Source organism: Erigeron canadensis, chromosome 7 (genome assembly GCF_010389155.1).
Source record: "Erigeron canadensis isolate Cc75 chromosome 7, C_canadensis_v1, whole genome shotgun sequence".
NCBI classification, from domain to species: Eukaryota; Viridiplantae; Streptophyta; class Magnoliopsida; order Asterales; family Asteraceae; genus Erigeron; species Erigeron canadensis.
Window position 1 is genome coordinate 13,439,069 of NC_057767.1, and position 23,307 is coordinate 13,462,375.

Sequence of the window (23,307 nt, forward strand, 5' to 3'; positions counted from 1 at the left end):
TTTCTCCCTCTTCAGTTTTCACAATTCACTCTTGGAACCAATAAAACTGCTCTCCCCCGCGCTTCTCTTCAATCCATCTCACAGTTTTCATCTATACATATATACACATATACATACAGATACATATACATACATATAGAAACACACAAACATGGAATTACAAAAAGGATACAAACTATTAATCCAACAATACAAAGCATTATTCACCAAAAACTTACTACTAGCATGGAGAAACAAAAGAGCAACATTCCTTCAATTATTTTCCTCAATTTTCTTCATATTTTTGCTTTTTCTTATACAAAAAGCAATCGAAGCTCGTTTCGGTTCTTCCACTGCTTTCGAAAGCGTACGTGATCCGAAATCTCTTATCGATCCGCCAATTCCTCCATGTGAGGATAAGTATTATACTAAGCTTCCTTGTTTTGATTTTGTTTGGAGTGGAAGTGATAGTGCTAGAATTCGATCAATTGTCGATCGAATTCGGGATAATAATCCTGGTAGACCTATTCCTTCTGATAAGGTAATTTCCTCATTCATTTTGAATTTCTTTTTAATTGTTTACGTTGCATTTCATGTAAAAGCATTTCAAATGTTGTTATTTGGTTGTGAAGTTCATATATGGATTATTGGTATAATTAGCTAGTAGGCTTTTTAGATTTTAGGTGTTTGGATAAACCTATTAATTAATACTAAACATAATGCTTAAGTAAACATAAGTTAAAATAAATGATATCCTATAAGAATTGAAAAAATTATGACATGGATAAAGCAAATTTAAAACAAATTATAGTTTAATATGGATAGTGTAAATTTAATACAGTATAAAAGTTTTGGACTTTTGATATGACTTGATATGCTGTCTAGGTAATTTTATGTTGTTTAGAACTTGTTTATTTGGATTAAAAATGATTGGTACAAAAAATCTGGGTCAAACTTAATGAGCTTTGACATGTTTTCCGTTACGAAAATATTAATTAAGCATGTATGGAACATCGTTATGTTTACTACTCCATGTCAGAATGGCGAATGGTTAACAAAGGGCCTTTGGACTTGCCTTGTCAAGGTGTATTACTTAAGTGTTCCTCGTCAAGTGGGTGGGTTCAGGTTAGGGCACAAGTGTATGATTTAGGGTGTATGAGTGAGTTGCCGTTTAAATTTTGAAGTACTAGTGATTGCTAACAGGACTAAAGCATTGCATACATTTAAGGTCTCATTGGAAGGATCATTCATGATTTGTGAATAGGTCAAATCATTTCGAACAAAGACTGACGTGGATGCATGGCTTTTTGCTAATCCCATGACCTGTCCTGGAGCACTGCATTTTGTAGACAGAACTGCTACTGTGATTAGTTACGGTTTACAGACAAACTCTACACCTGTTGCAAAACGAGGAGATTTTGAAGATCCAACATTCAAGTTCCAGATACCACTACAAATTGCTGCTGAACGTGAAATTGCAAGGTCTTTAATAGGAGGTATAGAACATCACTTCATTGCCTTCTTGTTTCGGTGGACTATCATACCCTCTCCATTTTTTGAATGGCTAAGCATTTTTTATAATGTGGCAGATCCAAGTTTCAGTTGGGTTGTCAATCTGAAGGAATTTGCACACCCTGTAGTTCAAACATTCTCTTCTGTGGGCACAGTAGGACCAAGCTTTTTCCTGGCAATTGCCATGTTTGGTTTTGTATTACAGATTAGTTCTTTGATAGTTGAGAAAGAACTTAAGCTTCGCCAGGTACTAAAAATAGTTCTTTATGCTAATTCCGTATAATATAAGTGCCGATTTTGACTGATCTCTACTGCATTATAAAGCATTTGTTCTTGCCAAAATTTTTCAACCACTCATTGTCATCTCTCTCCTCAAATCTCAACCACCCATTTTTTTCTCTCTCCATAAATCATTTTATTCATCTAATTCATTCAAAATCTTTTATCTCAAAACCGTACATCGATAAATTATATATATTATATGGGTGTTCTTAAAATTCCATGCTCTTTCATTAGAGATGTCATTCGATATACTTTCGACGAATTTTTAAATCCAAGGGCGGACCCCGTACGACTAAGGCATTTGGCTATCACACTCTATGACCTATCACACCCACTATCTCACCGCCGCAACGCGAGGGTACTTTCTCTCGTTTACCAATAAAGGTGTTAATATAGGCTATGTTTGGATATAGCTCTAAAGGAAACTGATCAAATGGGTTGGAAGGGTTTGAAGAGGTTGAAAACCATACAAAGAGTATTTGAGTTTGAGTGCATTAAAACTTCTTAAATCTTTTTGACACAAAAGAAAGGAATTAGAAAGGATTTAAGATTGCTGTAAGAGGACTCAGCACACAATAAAGAATCGCCTGCTTTGATCTGAACCAATTTGTACCTGTTACCCGTCCAGCATGACTAGCTCATTCTACCACCTCTACTGTTCTACATAATATGAAGTTATTTAATTCTAGCACCTCTACTGTTCTACATAATATGAAGTTATTTAATAAATTCTCTGTTGTTTTCCTCACAGTCGATGGCTATGATGGGTCTTTATGATACTGCTTATTGGTTATCATGGCTTACATGGGAGGGGATCATCACCCTACTTTCATCTCTTTTCACAGTTCTCTTTGGAAGGATGTTTCAATTTGATTTCTTTTTACATAACAGCTTTGCAGTTGTCTTTCTTGTTTTCTTCCTTTTCCAATTAAACATGGTAAGAATCTTTTTTTTTCCTCAAAGTTGTCCATTTCATACGTTTGTTGAATTAGCATTTCATTGCTCTTGCTGCTACTGCCAGGTTGGTTTTGCGTTTATGTTTTCATCATTCATCAGCAAATCCACTTCTTCCACAAGCGTTGGCTTTTCCGTGTATATAGTTGGATTTCTGACACAGGTTAGTTCTTGTGTATCTTAGGCTCACCGATAATTATCTAATTTTTCTTTTTTCACATTGGAGAATTATTTTCTATGCAGGTCGTTACGGCATTTGGTTTTCCCTACAGTGACAACTTCTCTGACACATACAGGACCATCTGGTCTTTCTACCCTCCTAATCTTCTTGCTAAAGCCCTTCAGTTGCTTTCTGATGCTACTGCCACTCCTGAAGATCCTGGTATCAGCTGGGCCAGTATAGGAAGGTGTGCGCCGAATGACACGGACTGTCTAATAACAGTGGTAAGAATTTAAGTGGTGTTTGTCTAGCATGTGTCTCTTGATTGCTTGTATCTATCTGTTTTTTTCTCATTCTCATCCCCATATATGTATGATGAGAGGTGTCAAGTTTGACCTACTTAGTAATGTATGTGTTGATTTGAGTTATGCCTGATTTCAAACATGCAAATCAAAAGTTCATCTACAAAGAGACTACAGGGTTGAATATGTCAAATGGGCAGAAAGTTGCCCATCATATATTTTTATTGATTGCTACATTAATCTGTTACCCTAGCCCCCATCTTGTATGCCCTCCATATTGGCAGCTATATAGTATGTTTATGGAACGTGGTAATTACTACCTCCTTCTGTATTGGGTTTTCCTTCACCTTCTACTATTTAAATTTGAAGTTGACACTTTTTTTGGTTTAATTTTTGGCAGAATGATATCTATGTATGGCTTTTAGGAACATTTATATTGTGGGTTGCTCTGGCAATCTACTTCGATAATATATTCCCCAACTCTTCAGGTGTAAGGAAATCAACTTTCTACTTTCTGAACCCTGGATATTGGTCAGGGAAAGGTGGAAACAGGGTTAAAGGTAATTGAGTGAACTAGTAACTAAAGTACTTTTTATTTTTCCAATTTATGTTTTGATTTGTGATTTGGGTTGTGTTTTATTTCAATTACTTCAAAGTAGAAGTATTTAACCAAAATGGGAATGGGCAAATGTCTTGAAAGTCATCCAAAGTCTATTTTTTTATTCACACAGCCAACATTAAAGATATAGTTTATCACTGTAGCAAACTAACATTATCTTTTTTTATAATGATAATTAGCCCATCAATTTTAAATGGACAAAAGTTAATAGTAGAAAGAAGTGTTAGGTCAATCTGGCTACCTTCAATAATCCCATATGTTCTTTGCACTCTTGCAATGTTTGTTGTTTTCACTAAAGCATCTTAATTCGTTTTTGGCTTGAAGAGGGTCAGATTTGTAGTTGCATGCGATCTCTTCCAGCGATAGAACATACATCACCAGATGATGAGGATGTACTTGAAGAGGAAAACATTGTGAAGCAACAACATAGAGAAGGTGCTGTTGACCCAAATCTTGCAGTTCAGATACATGGGCTCGTCAAAGTATATCCTGGAGGAACTAATGTTGGTTGTTGTACTTGCAAGAAAAGTGCACCTTATCATGCACTCAAGGTACATAATGAATTTCATATGTCTTTAGTAGAGGTGGCACTGTCAACCCATTTGTTTATGAATGAGCTGTTTTTCTTATTAGGTTTTATACTTTTATCCCAATCAAATAAAGTTACAAAGGTGACTAAAAACAGGAAATGGATCTAATGAGCAAAGACTGACTCAAAGTTAATTTTCAATTCTTAAACTCAGTTTAATCAAAAGTCATTATTATTACAATTGTATCATCTTTGAAAGTTCAATAAAAAAATTTTATAACATCTTTGCAATCATGTGATGCAAAAATGAATATTGGAAAGGGTTTGGGTCAATGGACCCAACCTGAACAAAAAGCTACCGGTTAACCAATCAACTTGACCCTTTTGCCACGTTTAGTTTTAGCTCGTAAATAACCTATTCTTTTCGTCAATGATATTTTCAGGGTTTATGGGTGAACTTTCCAAAGGATCAACTATTTTGTCTTTTAGGACCCAATGGAGCTGGAAAAACTACTGCAATCAATTGCTTAACTGGAATTACCCCAGTCACCGAAGGAGATGGTAAAATATATAGACTTTCGGTTCCAATGCCTTCTGGTTATCCTTTTATTAAGAAGAAAAGTTATAGTTCAAATGTCTTGTTAACAGCTCTTATCTATGGTCATTCCATCCGAAGCTCTATTGGCATGTCAAATATCCAGAAAATGATAGGTGTATGCCCCCAGGTGACTATGTTTTTTCTGACACTCTTTATATGTGGTGGCTGTTCTGCTTTCAGTTTAAAAAACCCTTTTTTATATCTCTCACGGGTCACATGGGTTGAGCAAGGATTTTAACAAAAATGGAATGGGTCAAATGTGGGAGTCGTCCATGTTATTCAACCCGACCATTTATTACGTTGTGACATGTTTTTGACCCACATTTAAAATGACCCTTCTTGATCCGTTTCCCAACCTATCCTGCCAGACCATTTATCATGTGCTAGCTTGTCATTGGCAGCAATTATTCAGGAGTGGAATCAACATTTTGTCTATTGGTTGCAGTTTGATATTCTTTGGGATGCACTATCTGGTCAAGAGCACCTCTATCTATTTGCTAGTATCAAGGGTCTCCCCCCTGCTTCACTTACGATGGTGCGTCCTAAAAAAAGTCTAATTTGGTTGCCTCTGTAATCTGTAAACTGATTATTCTGTTACTATGTATGTCAATCAGATTTCAGCGTAAATGGCTTTTTAATTAAAATCCTGGTCACTGTATTATAGGTTGTGCAAAAATCGCTGGCTGAGGTGAAACTCACTGAGTCAGCCCGAGTGAGAGCTCGTAGCTACAGTGGTGGAATGAAACGCCGCCTTAGTGTTGCTATAGCTCTTATTGGCGAACCAAAGTTGGTCATCTTAGATGAACCGGTCGGTAAAAAGAGTTGGATCTTCTTTTCTTTCACAATTTTCATTTTCTTCATTGTAGGTGGCAAAATCAGATGGGTTAGGCTAAGGATCAAACGGGTAATTATGGGTACAGGTTGAAATGGGTTGGGTTAACTTGGAACAGAACTTTCCCAAACCAAGAGATCAAATAAATAATTCACATGCCACATCAGATTCAATAAAGATAATGTAACGGTCACCACTCATAATATCCATCTTGGTCTATTTTTTATTTTTTCTTGTTTTGTTCAGACTACTGGTATGGACCCAATAACTAGAAGACATGTTTGGGACATTATTGAGAATGCAAAGAAAGGGAGAGCCGTTATTCTTACAACACATTCAATGGAAGAAGCTGATATTTTAAGTGATAGAATAGGAATCATGACAAAAGGCAGGCTTCGCTGCATTGGAAATTCCATCAGGCTAAAATCAAGATTTGGTACCGGATATATTGCTAATATAAGCTTCTCTGGGACAAATGGTGATGTCAATCCTGCAACACATCATGAAGAAGTGAAGCTGTTTTTTAAAGATGTATGTTGAATTATACAACTTATCCGGGTTTTAAATACGTTATTCGTTCTAAATTTGGATGTTTTTACAGTGTTTAGATGTGCTTCCAAAAGAGGAAAATAAGTCGTTCCTTACTTTTGTGATCCCACATGACAAGGAGGGCCTGCTAACGGTAAGACTTGTACTGTAAAATTACCTTTTCTTTTCCTTCTAGCAAGATGGATGGGTCAAACTGTAATGGTAGCAGATCAACCCAACACCTTGCTCATTTCAACTCATACTAGAAAAAGAACCGTCTTAATTCCTTAAAATTTTAGTGAACAATAAATATATCTGTGCACACTTTAAGTTGAAATTTTTTTCCTTACAGAATTTCTTTGAGGAGCTAGAAAATAGAAAGGGGGAATTCAGTATATCAGATATCCAGCTCAGTCTTACAACTCTTGAAGAAGTCTTCCTCAACATTGCAAAGCAGGCAGAGTTTGAAAGTGCTGCAGCTGAAGGTAGATTCACCACATTCACTTTGAGCTCTGGAACTTCTCTTCAAGTAAGTTTCCACTCATGAATTTTTGTATTTCTTTCGGTCTTTCCTCGTTTGCAAGTTTTTGTAGAGTTGAGAAGATACACGGGGTGGATAACGGGTTCTGCTAGAAAGTATGGTTGAAATGGTCCTGGTTTCTCCATTGTTTAAATCTTTCATTTTTTCTGAAAAATAGTTGTGTTAGTTAAGATCATAAAAAGGTAAAATGGTACCTAAGAGGTTCTAAACTTGAACTCGTGCCCAATTTGGTACATTCCCTTTTAGCTTAAAAAACTCTTAGACCCATTTGAGATAAAACGTAACCATTGTTGACTCCATTAGTAACTGGATCATATTTTGGTGAAACATTAGGCAGTCTTGTTATTCATTTTTGATCCCATAAAAAATTGTAACATTTAACTTGAGAAGGGGTTTAATGATTGATGTGAGTTGTTTCAAATGGATTAATGGAGCATATCTTTGAGTATCGACAAAATATGGGAGTCTTATGGATGAAATTTAATATATACTCGTAGTTCACAGTGTGCAACCAACAAATACTAGTTTTGGTTTTGAAATTTCTCCAAAAAAGAGTTTTGGTTTATTAAGTTGTTTTATCAGTATATCTTAGATATCCTTGATTTTTTAAAAATATGTTGAAGCGATCTCTAAAATATGTGACCTATGCAGATACCAGTTGGAGCAAGATACATAGGAATTCCAGGAACAATATCATCAGAAAATCCAAGAGGTACTATGGTGGAAGTCTTTTGGGAACAAGATGATGCAGGTACCCTCTGCATTTCTGGCCACTCGAACGAAACACCGATACCACCTCATGTCCAACTTGGCGATATTTCATCACACAACCCCAGAAGAAACTTTTTGCGGCGGTCTGAGCAACCTCGTGGGATAGTTATTGATCCAAATGAAGTGGCCAATCCAACATCTTGATCAATACCAAAAACAATTAAAAAGGAATATAAGGGGGAGGTGAACTTTCATCTACATGTTTATTGGCTTGTCTTGTGTTGTAATATAATCGTCCATATCAATTCTTGTTTCCATTCTTCCAACTTCGGTATACTGTTGGGAATTCACACATCGATCCATCTTGCGCGTTAGAATGAGTGATTAGGCCATTAAAGTAATTTGAGTCATGTAAAGCAGGAAAATCTCTATTTTACGTTTTGTTTGTAAGTTTGTCTATGTACATTACAAATGTTTAAGTTAGTTGTATACTAAACTTGAAAGACGAACGAGTACAAAAAGAAAACACTTCCTTTTAGATGAAAATACATGGAACGTTTATTTTGATTTTGATGCGCTATTGTACCTCTTAGACGGGCATTAGATTTTAAAAATGGCAATAGTCAAGTCGATAAAATGCCAATACAGATTGGCTCAAGATATTCCACATATTGAATCTTGCTTTTTCAGTTTTTTAAGCCAATAGAGTTCGATATTCTCATCTAAAAAATAGAAGTATAGTTACTCGTCTTGTAGAGGTCTTAAGCCTGTTGTATAATTTATTTTCTCGTAGTGCAAGTAATACCTTGGAAGAACGTTTGTTATTAGAAGTTAGAACAACAGTGCATACTCAAACCAAATCGAAGATTTGAATTTCAACGAGTATATATTTCATCCGCAATTCGCACCCGACTAACCGATATATTGGTAACTCCTCTTCGATGTAGTTATAAGGTCTCTTTATTATGACGCCGTTATCACCTTGTCTTGATTGCCATATTAGATTTTTCTCTAAAACATACCCAAGAACTACCCCTTCTTATCATATCTTCATCCTTATCTCATTCCCAATTTGAAAATTATAAACTTATACACATATATGTAAATTACACATGTACACATATTATGGCCTTGATAAATCTCGTCCAAGCATAATTTAAATGAGTAATGTTACAATTAGACAAGGTCCCTACTATTTATACCCCACTCCAAACAATTTAGATAATGTAAGTTATCATTTCTCACATTTCACTATTAGTTTACAAAAACACAAAATGCAATAAATAATTGGACTTCTACCAATAATCCCAACACATTTAAGTATATAAAAACTCCAACAAAACTAACAATGAAATACAATGAGATTATACAGCTTTTAAAAGAAAAGAAAATAATCTTTGAACATTTTTATTCATGTTCTTACCAAGATTCAAATGTTTAAAATCAAAGGTTAAACCCTTAAATAACTAGAAAACAACAAAAGATATCACTAAAACTTGTTTGATAATAATAGAGTTGTTGTTGATAGGTTTTATATAGATCCGAAAATGATTAGAGAGAAGTGATGGATTTTAAATTTAGATGATGAAGATGGTGTTGTTGGAGAAAGGTGGTGCCTCAGTGGTGTTCTGGTGGTGGTGTGGCAGCTCTTGGTAGGACTGGGGTGGTGGTGGCTTGACTATGAAGTGGTGGTGCAATGGTATCGAGTGGTGTTAGTGGTGAAAGGAGATGTTGGGTGGTTGTAGATGGTGTAGATGGCTTTAAAGGTGTTTAGAGATTTTTCCGGTAATCAGGCAGTTGCAGCAGTGGGTGGCCGACCTGAATCCTAAGAGGGTGGGAGAGAGAGTGTTTTGTTTGTTTGTTAAGTTATCATTTTGTGTGTAGGTGAAAGTGAAATGTGAGGGACCATTAGATTTATAAATTAAATATTAATTAATATTAATATAACTGTAGGTTTTTTTTATTTAAAAAAAGAGATTTTCTAACTACAATCCTTTAGGTTGTTTTTAAGCATTAATTAACTTCCAAATATAATGTGTAATTTTTTAGATTCTCTCCATTGTCCGTTCCGATTACTTTTGTCAAAGTAAAACCAAATTCTTTATTTTAATCTACAACTTCTATATATGTTTACATGTACTTAAATTCTTTTTAGCATGCTCCATTATTTAAGAGAATTCTTTCTGTTGAGCAACACTTTAAACGGTATGACCAAATTGTGGGATATCACATCCCTACAACCTACGGCATAAACAAATTTAAAAAAAAACAAAAATTTTAACACATCAATAAACAACCAAAGTATAAATTAAAACACAATGCATTATTAATTAGAAAGTAAAAAAAAAGGTAATTGGATGGGAACCTACTTGATCCCATGTACCATTTGGTACCCACTAATCCCCCAGCCAAGCTAGTGTCCAGGTGAATCTCAACCACTTAATAATCCCCTGATTATCTCAAGTTTGCCTTTGGCAAGACTCGAACCCAGGTTCCCCCTGGAAAGTGACGGCCGGTGGCCACTGATCAGCACGATATGATTCCCACTGTCAAAGTATCGTATAATAAAGTCATTACCTTCAACGTGTTCAATCAAATACTGGTTTGCTCTTTCAAATTCAGCTTGAAATTTGTTGAAAGCAAATGGTGTGAGAATTCTATAAGCTTGTTCTTCCAACGGTGATTTTGTCTTTAAAGAAACAAGTGCAAGTGTAGTTGACATTTTATCTTTCACCTCGCGAATTCCAATTTCTTCAATGACTAAATCAACCTAAAAGTAAAAATAAATTTGTATGATTATAAAACAGTATGATTATAAAGTTATAAAACATAGAGAAAATTTCATTACATCACCTTGTGGTTTGCCATTTTATCAATTTTCGCCCATGTGCTATTTTTTATTATTACTTCACCCTGTGGTGACTTTTTGCTACATTAGATACCCCTCACTTTAACAGCCGTTAATTTGGATCCGTCATTGCACATGAGGGCATTTTGGTCTTCTTCACCAAAAACATTATCCCTTACTTCTTCATCTTTAGATTAAACTCAACTGTTTTTTTCTTTAAATCCAATCACAAAACCTAGTCTTCATCATCTACTTCTCCAATATTTATAAAATTTTTGTATTTATAACCCTTACATGCAGTAAATCAAAGTCACTATTCCTAAAAATAAAATATCCACTTTTTACTTGATAAAGTTCACGAGGCATAGAGTTTTAAACTTGATAATATAATTTGCAAGTTCACGAGGCATAGATGAGTCAAAACTCGCATCCTTTCATGTAGCTTTTGGCGAGATTTCTCCACCGAAGAGGCTCTTTCAAATATACATCATACAAAAAGGTATCTAGATTAACTCTCTTTTTTTTACTTGGAAATTCTTTTGCATAATCGATCTTCACTTTTAGCTATAAACCACCACCACCGATCTTCATGTGACTGTTACAACTCTGAGAAACCACCACCACCAACGAGAACCACCAACTCCCAACTCACCGGAACTTGCACACCGTCTCGGTTTTTGTTTTCTTTTTTTGAGAGACTAAGAGTGAGAAAGTGGGATTGGGTGGGACTGGATTTGTGGTGGGTATGTGTACTTTATTTATTGTTGAAGAATTGGATCTGGAAGTAGATAAATCATTTAATATTTTATGTGGAGATGTGATTGTTTTTAAAATGGTCGAAGGCTTGTTCAGAGAGATCAAGGAAGATGTCTAATTAACTTTGTTTTTTTCCCCTCTATATATGTAACGACTCGACCCAAAAACGTAATATTTTATTTTTTATTTCACTTGATCAAATTACTTCAAACCAGATTTTGGATAACTTAAATCTTGTTTCATTATTGAAAGACATCACCATTGGAAAGTAGACTCTAACACGTTTCCGTGGATAATTTGAATATTAAAAACAGAGTTACGGTTTAAAAGTTATAGTCGTTTGAAAATTTGGGTTGGGTTTTGTGCTGAACGAGAAAAAGTTGCGGTGAACCCCATCAAAGTTGCGGCGAACCTAAGAGGTCAGAAAAATGGTTAAGACCAAAGTTGCGGCGAACCTACAAAGAGTTGTGGCGCAATTTTTGATCAGACAGCAAAATCATTATTTTTGACATTCCAAATGACTTGCAACTCATTCCATTGATTTCCAACTTTCAAAACAGTTTACTAACATATAAAATAACCCAAAAACACTGAATACAACATCAAATGAATTACCAACCTTTACTTGAACAAATCCATACTTTACCAAACCAAATGGGTCACTTGCCCGAATTACCCAAATTGTCAAAGCACCCATTTGACACAATGTCAACTACAAACTCACAAATTCAGGATTACAAGAATCAAAATGATGACATTACATCACTTTCATACAAATGGACACAAAGTGTACCAAGAGCCATGAGTTTGTCGTGTGATTCAACTAAGCCTTAAACCAAAATGTCATTCCTTATGAAATGACCAATACCTTTGACTGAGTTCTTTACTTCAACTCCTATGCACCTTATCACTTGTTCCACACCCGGAACAACCTATAAAAGACTTAGCCACTAAAAAGGTAAGCTTTCGCTTAATGAGCACTATATACAATCAACATCATTAAAATCACATCAAACATTAAAAAATAACAACACACATATAAGGATCCTTATACGATGACAAGCCCATGAATCGTCATCCATAACTTGCCACCTGCAATCCGAGCAAAAGAACCGTAACATAATACAACGAGCAAAAGAGTACAAGACTCCGCGGCTTACATCAATTGCATATAGTACTCACCTTGGCTCTAATTCCGGAATTTCACAATACAAGAGGGTCTCCTAACGATTAGCTTTGCTTTGAATCACCTATAAACATAAATTCATAATCTCATGAGACCCACCATTATTGTCTTAACACAATACCTTATCAACCCATAACCACAACCCATAACCACAACCCATTATTAGGTTTGGCCCCAACACATTTTCATCATTTCCAATTCAAAACATACCGTCTTTTTAGTTACACAAAAATCAACTCATACCATTAAAATGGTAATAATCATTTCACCTTCAAATAACAATAAACATGAGCCAAACATAATAATGGAGTTTACTATAGACTTAGCTACAATAATTTCACCTCAAAAGTCAATCTAATCAAAACCCCCAAATTACATAGTAGGAAGAACCCTAAATCCCATAATAAATTTAATTTAATAAAATGCATGAATCTCATACCTCAATAGAATTGAAGAAATCACAATTCAACACTCACACTACACATGCACCCAAAAATCCAATTGAATCTTGCTAATAATATTGTAGGTTACTAGGCGATTCTTGAAACTAGATATGGAATTCACACACTAGAAGATAGAATGGGAGGAGATAGTAGAAGTTGTTTGATGATATGGAGTATGAGTCACAAGAGAAAGTGGCTGGGATTTTCCTCCCCATGCCACGTTCTCTTTTCAAATTTTAAGGGTGTAATACTCGCTAGTCACTAAGGTTCCAACTAATTTAACCTTAAAACTAAAAACGAAGGAAATTATTTTAATGTCAAAACTACAAAAAGGGTTAATTTAATTTACCTTTTTATAATTGGGATGTTACAATATGTGTATCTATATTGTTTTTAAAGATAGATCTGGGTTTGGTGAGATACATACATGAAGGAGAGGAGAGAGAGAGAGAGAGAGAGAGAGAGAGATCTTGAGTTTGAGATTTTGTTATTGTTATTTTGTGGTTGGATTTGAAAAAAAGTTTAATCTAAAAAAGAAGATGAAGAAGAAAGGGGGAGTGTTTTTGGTGAAGAAGACCAAAATGCCCTCATGTGCAATGAGGGGCTTAATGGATCTAAATTAACGACTGTTAAAGTGAGGGGTTTCTAATGATTGAGATGTTACAAATTCTCCCCTACTAAAACTTGATCACGGACTCGTGATCCAAGCCATATGTAAAGAAGGGTAGTAGATAAGAACATCTCTCTCGGTTTCCACGTGAACTCCGAATTCTTTCTATGCTTCCATTGAACTTTATACGATCTCACGGTCTTGTTTTGGATCCTTCTTAATTGCTCCTCCACAATAGTGATTGGTTCTTCTACATGGTTCAACTTGTCATCCACTTCAATTTCTTCCAATGGTACATACATGATGTCATTGGCTAAACACTTTCTAAGGTGAGAGACGTGGAAAGTGTTGTGAATCTTAGAAAGCTCATTTGCTAGTGTAAGTCCCAACTATATAATAGATGAGTACCGAAGACACCTCTATGTCGATGGTGAGATAACTTTGCAACACGTTCACTGGATCTGGATGAGACCGGTTGAAGTCAACAGTGTACCAGGTTAACTGGAAGGTTTACTTATTTAGGTGACAATACAATAAGTAAATAACAATGCAATAAAGTAAATAACTTGTAAGTAAATGGTGAGATAATATGTATTTTTCACGTGTATTTTATTTATTAACTTTAAATAAAATACAAGGTTGTTGCGGAACCAAGATAATACAAAAGTGTAAAAATCCTAACAACCTATGAAATACAATTGATATAATACTTGGAAATTCTCTTAACAATCGAAACACTTAGAGTTGTGAAATGTTCCTTTTTGTGATTGAGAGAATATTGCACAAGTTCACCAAGAATATTGCAAGAGTCTGAATATGCAAAGTTATTTTCTTGCTTGTGCAATGACCTCTATTTATAGGCAAAGGTTGGGCATTGGGATCCCAACTTTGTCGTATAAATTGGTTGACAACATACAAAAGAATTAGTATTTAATTCTTTGTGTATGCTAAATAAAGTAAGACAAAAGGTTACTTATTCAACCACTTTACATCTATGTACTTTTATCCACAGACAAGGTTATTATCCGGGTAAAAGGATGTAAAGTAAAAGGTCCTCCTCGTAATCAGTGTAAAGCTTTGTAAGTACATTTACACTGATGGTCTCCAGTCCATTGATCTAATAGAATGTCAACTGGGCTTTGCTGCCATTGCCATTCTCTTTCTTCCACTTGATGTCTTCGACTTCAACTGGAATGTCTTCAGGTTTGTTCTTTAGATCTTCAACAGGCGGAAGTCTTTAGTTGCATAACTGTACATTGCAACTAGACTTCTAATATTTCTGGACATCTCTTCAGTCTCCAATTCCAACTGGAGAGGCTCCAGTTTTCAGCAAAAACTGGACCTAACAACTAGTTCTAATCGATAAGCTACCTTTCCAACCTTAGCTAGAATCTTGAATGGACCAATGAACCGCGGACTTAATTTCCCTCTTTTTCGGAACCTCATTACTCATTTCCAAGGAGAGACCTTAAGCATGACACGATCACCTACCTTAAACTCAATCGGCCTTCGCCGTTTATCTGCATAAGACTTTTGTCGATCTTGAGCCGCTTTGAGTCATTCTTTGATTACTTCTATCTTTTCCATTGACTTCAAAACTACCTCCATACCACCGAGTTCTCGTTGCCCTACTTCGCCCCAACATATATGCGTTCGACACTTCCTTCCATATAAAATTTCATATGGAAGCATTCCAATACTTGAATGGTAGCTATTGTTGTAAGAAAATTCACACAATGGGAGGTGTAAATCCCATGTTCCACGAAAATCGATGATACGTGCCCGAAGCATGTCCTCAAGAGTTTGAATGGTCCTTTCGCTTTGCCCATCGGTTTGTGAGTGATAAGCGGTGGCTATGCTCAAACAAGTTCCCATGTCTTCTTGAAATTTACGCCAAAAATGGGAAGTAAAATGTGTGTCCTTATCCGAGACGATAGAAACAGGGACTCTATGTCGAGCAACAACTTCCTTCAAATATATCGTTGATAATGCTTCAGAAGATGAGGCTTCCTGAATTGGAAGAAACAACGCTCTCTTTGTCAATCAGTCCACAATAACCCATATGGTGTCAAATTTGTTTCGAGGAGTCTTGGGCAATTTAGTAATAAAATCCATTGTGATGTGTTCCCATTTCCATTTCGGTATTTCAAGCGGTTGCAATTTTCCATATGGCTTTTGATGTTCTGCTTTCACTTGGAGACATGTCATGCACTTTTCAACATATTTGACAACATCTCTTTTCATGCCGGGCCACCAATAGTCTTCTTTCAAGTCCCTATACATTTTCGTTGCACCAAGATATATTGAATAGTTGGACTTATTTGCTTTTCCCAATAATGTTTGTTTGATCGGACTAGTAAAAGGAATCCAAATTCTTCCATAAAGGGTAATGAGACCACGCGAATCTTTGGAAAATTGGTTTGCATACCCCTTGATTCTTTCCTTGGTGACATCGTTTTGCATAACTTTCGCTTGAGCCTCTTTGATGTGGTCAAAGAAGTCGTTAGTGATGATCATATTCAGATATTGAACATGAAGAGGGTGGTGATGACTCTTACGGCTCAAAGCATCGGCTACCACATTAGCCTTCCCCGGGTGATAGAGGATCTCACAATCATAATCCTTTAGCAAATTAAGCCATCTCCTTTGCTGGTTGTTGAGATCTCTTTGTTCAAAGAAATACTTCAAACTTTTGTGGTCGGTATAGATGGTGCATTTCACACCACATAAATAGTGACGCTATATCTTTAAAGCAAAAACTAAGGCAACAAGTTCAAGGTCATGATTTTGGTAGCTTTTCTCATGCATCTTCAATTGCCTTGAAGCATAAGCAATAACCTTCCCGCATTGCATGAGCACACAACCGAGTCCATTAGAGGATGCATCACAATAACCATCTGGCAATACAAGAACCGGAGCTTGACTCAACTTCTCTTTGAGAGTTTGAAATGAGTTTTCTTGATCTCTCCCCTACGCAAATTTTTCATCCTTGTGGGTTAATTTAGTCAAAGGTGTGGCGATTTTGGAGAAATCTTGGATAAACCTGCGGTAATAACCCGCCAACCCAAGGAAACTACAAATTTCGGTGGGAGACCTAGGGCATTCCCACTTCATTATAGCACTAACCTTCTCAGGATCAACTTTGATTCCTTCGTTGTTGACAATGTGTCCAAGAAATTGCACTTCCCTTAGCTAAAAAGCACATTTAGAAAACTTGGCATATAGCTTTTCTTTTCTTAAAGTCTCTAACACTTCACGAAGATGTGACTCATGTTCGGCATGACTCTTGGAGTAGATTAAAATATCATCAATGAATACAATAACTGATTTGTCTAACATGGGACGACATACTCGGTTCATCAAGAACTCGTAATGCCCATAACGAGTTCTAAATGCGGTTTTTGGGATATCCTCCTCATCAACTTTGAGTTGATGGTATTCGGAACGGAGGTCCATTTTTGATAAAAAGGATGTACCTTGAAGTTGATCGAACAAGTCATTGATCCGAGGCAAAGGAAACCTATTCTTGATGGTGACTTTATTAAATTCCTGGTAGTCTATGCACATACGCATACTTCCATCCTTCTTCTTTACAAAAAAGAACGAGAACACCCCGTGGAGAATTACTCTCTCAAACTTGTGCGAGAAAAAACAAATCGTTTAGTAAAAGCATTAATGCTTTCTGATCTGCTACTTGATTTAATTCCACCAAAAAAATATTTTCGAAGATAGGTAGGAGCCCATGACTTCCTAACTTTGTATAAACCTTGCACATGATTGTTTTTTTGAAACAATTAATGGCCAACTATGCCCGAATTCTTCTATAGAAGTCATCTTATAAAGTGTATAAAAATCACCACACCAATTTTGGTACTGAGTACGGAGAAGAGCTGCAAACCAACAACTAAATTTAGTAGTAATATGCCATATACAAAAGTGTGTTTTGTAGTTGGCATTTTATTTGTAATTGCTTCAGTCATCCATGGATCTTGATCTGTAATGATTGTCTTGGATGGTTTTTTCACGATGGCCACAAAAGTCTGCATATTAATTCAAAGAAAGTGGATATGAATCATATACTACAAAGAAATAAATAAATAAGTTAGATATTTTAACAGATGTGGCTTCATTAACCTCATAAATGTTTTGACAGTCTCATTACGAAGGAGTGCACTTGCAAATAAAACAGTTTTTCCAAGATTATTAATGCCAACGAAAAGTGCACATGGCATGTCATACGCATTGACCTTGTAAGTTGTCTCAAATACAATTACATCACCAAGTTTTTCATACCAATTGAAGCTTTGAGGATGACACCAGAATATGTTTTCTAGCCTCATATCTTCATCAACTATGTATTCATGTTGAAACTTATTATTTTTTCCTTTTGAAGCTTCCATATAATTTATAAGATCCATTTCATCATTCTCTCCAAGTGCTCTTCTCACTCTAGCAAACAAATTATGGACATCTTTTTCTTGGAAAGAAACATCACCATGTTTCACTTGTTTTTGGAGCTCCATAACATGAATAATCTATCAAAACATTGAGCCCAACCTCTTTATATAATAAAATTTGTTGTTCATCATTTGGAGTGATAACGCGGTTAGCAGGGAGAAAACGCATTTCATCGGCTGACAATAATTCATGATTGTGATCCTTCACAAATGTTGTAACATGCCATTCTTCAGGAAATATATCATAGCTCCTTTTCAAAGTAACACGCATATGAGCATTGCACCCACATTTTATTAAACCCCTATTTTGCTGATTCTTAGAAAGATCAACTAGTTTTAACCGTTTCTTTCCTTCATGATGACAACAAATATCATGTCTAACTGCCGTATCATTTCTTTTATGAGACCGATCTTTGTGAACCGTAAATCTGTGTTGTTTCACATAATTTTCGTAGAAAAGATATGCCTCTTGAAAAGTGCTAAAAGTCTGGCCAATAAAAGGTTTATTATTCAATGTTTCATCGAACTGGAAGATTGTCCAAATCAAACATAATTTCTAACCGTACAACAACATTATTAGTAACGACAAGTACATAGTTAATATATCAATCAAACTACCAACACTAATTAATAGTGGTGTGCTAAACAACAAACACTAATCTAATAAACAACTAACTATTATATATATCATTTTGCTTAAGAAATGCGATCATATATACATCTATAATAATAAAAAACAAAATTAATACAATACATTAAATTTGTATGCAAACTTATTTGTGTGTTGAAAAACAAATCATATATATTTAGATTGTAATGTGAGTATATGAACAGGAACTTAAAACTAAAATTAACTAAAATTGATATAGTCTATATGCAAAGCTATGAAAGTTCAATAATTATTTATCAGCAAAACTAACATATAAATTAACAAATCATATATATCATAATCAAATACTAATTGAAAAAACAAAATATGAAAAGTTCAAGATAGATACATACCGTCAGGAGAAGCAAAAAAATTGTTAAGTCTTAATAGGTTTTCATTCGGATAAATAAAGATGTATATAAGAAGTTATATGTTTGAGAAAAATTAGGAATGAAATATTGAATTAAAATTACTTAGATTTGACTTTGACAAAAATTATGGAGCGAATGAACAAAAAAGTAATTGGAGAGAATCTAAATTAATCACACATTATATTTTGAAGTTAATTAATGCTTAAAAACAGCCTAAAGTACCGTAGTTAAAAAATCCCTTAAAAGAAAAGATACAAACAAAAGAAAAAAAAAACTAAAAACCTGAAATAACAAATGACTACCATAAAAAATTATAAAATCTTGTTTGCATAAAGGTGAAAAGTGACTGACTCAATGAGTTGATTGTGTTTAGGGGTGGGGAGCGGGGAGCTATGGTATGATGCTCACCATGTATAATAAGTGGGACATGGACATACATTTTAGAGTGAGGCCTAAACGCTATTTCATCTAAATCTTAACGCAAGAATACAAAAAGGTGATTTAACCGATATGAATCTTAACTCAACAATACAAAATGGTGATTTAACTTAAAAAGTTAAAAAAAGATGAACAAAAGTGCAAAGAAAAATAGGAAAGTAAAAAAGTATAAACAATATTAAGTTAAACTTTTTAGAGAAAATCCCTTAAAAGAAAAAAAACAAACAAAAGAAAAAAAAAAACTAAAAACCTGAAATAACAAATGACTACCATAAAAAATTATAAAATCTTGTTTGCATAAAGGTGAAAAGTGACTGACTTAATGAGTTGATTGTGTTTAGGGTGGGGGGGGGGGGGGGGGGGGGGGGGGAGCTATGGTATGATACTCACCATGTATAATAAGTGGGACATGGACATTCATTTTAGAGTGAGACCTAAACGCTATTTCATATAAATCTTAACGCAAGAATACAAAATGGTGATTTAATCCATATGAATCTTAACTCACCAATACAAAATGGTGATTTAACTTAAAAAGTAAAGTAAAAAAAGATGAACAAAAGTGCAAAGAAAAATAGGAAAGTAAAAAAGTATAAACAATATCAAGTTAAACTTTTTAGGGAATAAGCGGCCAAAATAGCTAGTCATTTTTAGTCCCAACTATTACTAGATGGGTGCTGAAGACACCTCTATGTCGATGGTGAGTGAACTTTGCAACATGATCAATTAATCTGGATGTGACCAGTTTAGATGATCGTGTACCAGGTTAACTGGAATTAAGTATTAAGGTGACAAAATATTAATACATGCAATAATATAAATGACGAGTATATAAACTGGTGAGACAATATGTAATTTTCAAGTGTATTTTATTTATTACTTGTTTAAATAAAATACAAGGTTGTTGCGGAACCAAGATAATAGAAGAATGTAAATATCCTAACAACCCATGAATTACAATTGATCTAAACTTGGAAATTCTCCTAAACAATCGAAACACTTAGAGTTGTGAAATGTTTCTCTTTGCGATTGAGAGAATATTGCACAAGTTCACCAATATTGCAGAATATATGTATTTGCAAAGTTGTTCAAACAGCTTGTGCAAGGACCTCTATTTATAGTCGAAGATTGAGCATGGGGATCTCAACTTCGACGTACAAATATGGTTGACAGCACACAAAAGTATTGTTTAAATAATCCTTTGTGTGTTAAATAAAGTAAGACAAAAGGTTACTTTATTCAACCACTCTACATCTTTGTATCTTTATCCAAAGACAATATCATTGTCCGGTTAAAAAGGATGTAGAGTAAAAAGGTCCTCTTCTTAATCAGTGTAAAGCTTTGTAAGAGCATTTACACTGGAGGATTCTCCAGTTGATTGATCTGGTAGATTGTCAACTGGGCTTCGCTGCCATTGCCAATCTCTATCTTCCATTTGTTGTCTTTGACTTCAACTGGAAGGTTTTCAGATTTTAGTCTTCTGATCTCAACTGGAGGAAGTCATCAGTTGCTAAACCTGTACAATGCAACTGGACTTCTAATATTTCGGACAATTCCTCATGCTCTCCAGATGTCACTGGAGAGCTCCAGTTTAGCTTAAACTGGACCTAACAATTCCCCCTAATTGTCCTGAAAATATTGTCAAGTGATTTCAAACTTGTTTCTATACAAGTTTAAGTTTGAAGTACTTGAGTTTGATAAAACCTATTGAGTTTCCAAGACATTTTTATAGATCATCAAATGTCTTGGATTTTGTTTTAAAAGCTTGTAGATCCTATCAGATATCTTACTTGTGAGTTACAATCTGGCAACTTGTATATACACACAATTTACAAATAAGTTACAAGAAAGTATACAAAATTACAAGCAGATAGTTAGAAGGAAAACTTAAACAGATGGCCCTTCGCCAGTTTTCCTTCTTTTGAGATTGATGAAATTGGCTGAGTATCCTCGGGATCAAGGCCTAATCTTTCTTCAATGTTTTCCTTGAACTTGATAAGATTTTGCAATACGTACTCCCAGCCTCTTTCAACTTTATTCTTCCTCTGTCTCCCCTCCAGCAACCTCACATTTCAACATGTTCGGAATGACCATACTGATGGACATCCGGGTCTCAGTTGTCCTTGTGGGCCACCAAAGTATTGTACCTCAACAACAAAATGCTTGGCACCAGGCTTGATTGAAACCTTAACATCAGTAATCCTGCCTCTATTGTGCCTTCGACGCTGTACATCTGACAAGTATGTGCGAGCTCAGATTCATTTGTCAGTTTGATTTTGCTCGTGCTCAGCTTTTGTGTAGCAGCTCGAATATCATTAGTTGTGGGTTCAGATGGTTCTACCCAAGTCCTCAGATTTGCGTCTCTTGGCAAGGCTTTTTGTTTTCTCCCTTTGGACTGGGTGGATTCAATACTTTGGTGACCGCCTTCTTACCTGCTCAGTCCTCTTGAGAATCCCTTCAGACCTAATCTCTCTGGCCTTTTCCACCGACACATTCAAACACTTAGCATCCAGTTCAGCCTCATCATCCTGGTAGTGTTTGTCCAGTTCAACTTCAAGCATCTCCTTCAGTGCATTGACTATTCTTGGATCTTCTTTGATCTTCTTGTATTCGACAAGTGTCAAGCCAAGGAGTTGAGCATCAGTGATATCAACAAGAGGGGTTGGAAGATTTCTTCTAGATTCGAATTGGTTCACTTTCATTTGTTTCTTCCTTTCCTTGACCAGGTATCCCACTCTTGCTAACTTCTGACTCTCGCTTTCAGTAACTGGAGGCAACAAATCGACGTTGCCAGTTTCCAACATTGGTGCATCGGTGGCCGGTTCCATAGATTCATCAGCGATGGCCTTCCCTTATCAACACTCCCTACCACCACATCATCAAACACCTCAAACCCTTGCTCACCAGCCTCAGTACTGGTATCCATCACAATCTTCCCTTTACTTGAAGTCTTCACAAGAGTGTGAGGGGCATGTACCGACCTTTCCCCCTTAGCAGCATCTAGTCCCTGCCTGATGGCTTCAAAATCGGCATGACTAGAGGGCAGGCGATCTAGAGGCTGCCATGATTGCATTGTCTTGCACTCTTTGAAGACTCCACAAAGCATGCGAACTGTCCTCCAAAGATGATTGATCTCTTGAGACTGAGTCATTACATTTCCACTTGTCTGCTCTTGACTCTTTAAAATCTGTTTGAGTATTGAGAGATCATCTGAAGAGGGCCTAGTTGCAGCGACTTCCTTAACACTTTCAGTCACACCCTCCCTTCCTTTGCCAACTTCAGTGGTCAGATCCGATATGGCAGTTGAGTGTTCAGAGACCTTGCTGGCCAGTGTATCCAGACTGCACCTCAACCGATCAATCTCAGATGTAATAGGAGTGAGATCGACCTGGGGCGCTGCAATCTTGGTGATCTCAGACATCACCTTTTCAATCAAATTTTTTTCACTGGCAGCCAAGGTTTCTTCAATCTTGAGACCCACTGAAGAGGCCAACTGGTTTCCAAGCTCTGTCACATCTAGGCCAAGTTTGTTACATAAAACTTGCACCTGCCTTTCCAGATTCTTAATATCAACCTCTGAAGATCTGACAGTATTGTTCAGCAGGTTGGATATCGAAGATGTGACTCCAGATTGAGTCAGTGCGAACGCCTCCCTTAAAGATGTTGCCAGTGATTGGAGGATTCCACTAACTCGTTCAGCTTGCCAAACACCAAGTCCTCATTGGCAGAGAACTTGTTATCCCCAGGTCAACCACTTTAATATTTTGCAAGTGATCCTTGTGGTACCTGGAGAGGGACTTGGTGTTCCTATCGAGTGTCTTTTAAATCTCTTCCCTCGCGAGGAAGGTTCGAGAGATTGGCTTGGAAAGACACGAATTGGCTGCCAGTGACGGAGGAGAAGGTGTCACTGGACCAGCCGAAAAAGCTACAGGTGCAACTGGACGAGGTATGACAATATTTGGTTCTCCAGTTGCAGTAGCATCAGTTGATAGAAGAGGAGGT

General features: G+C 35.9%; 1 protein-coding gene across 1 annotated transcript; it reads left to right on the top strand.

Moving 5' to 3' along the window:
- Window positions 1-36: 36 nt before the first annotated feature.
- LOC122607657 (ABC transporter A family member 2-like) lies at window positions 37-8,050 on the top strand. Its single transcript, XM_043780675.1, has 16 exons — window positions 37-520; window positions 1,244-1,475; window positions 1,569-1,738; window positions 2,525-2,710; window positions 2,795-2,890; window positions 2,971-3,171; window positions 3,590-3,749; window positions 4,133-4,359; window positions 4,781-4,898; window positions 4,986-5,062; window positions 5,381-5,470; window positions 5,600-5,743; window positions 6,014-6,298; window positions 6,369-6,449; window positions 6,648-6,824; window positions 7,488-8,050. The coding sequence occupies exons 1-16, from the start codon at window positions 152-154 to the stop codon at window positions 7,749-7,751; spliced, it is 2,877 nt and encodes a 958-aa protein (XP_043636610.1). The 5' UTR covers window positions 37-151; the 3' UTR covers window positions 7,752-8,050.
- Window positions 8,051-23,307: the final 15,257 nt, after the last annotated feature.

Bases quoted from the DNA above. Each gene is read 5' to 3' on its own strand.
- LOC122607657 (XM_043780675.1), top strand. From the start codon at position 152: ATGGAATTACAAAAAGGATACAAACTATTAATCCAACAATACAAAGCA. The intron at 1,739-2,524 runs GTACTAAAAATA...TTTTCCTCACAG, and splicing joins AAGAACTTAAGCTTCGCCAG to TCGATGGCTATGATGGGTCT. The intron at 6,450-6,647 runs GTAAGACTTGTA...TTTTCCTTACAG, and splicing joins ACAAGGAGGGCCTGCTAACG to AATTTCTTTGAGGAGCTAGA.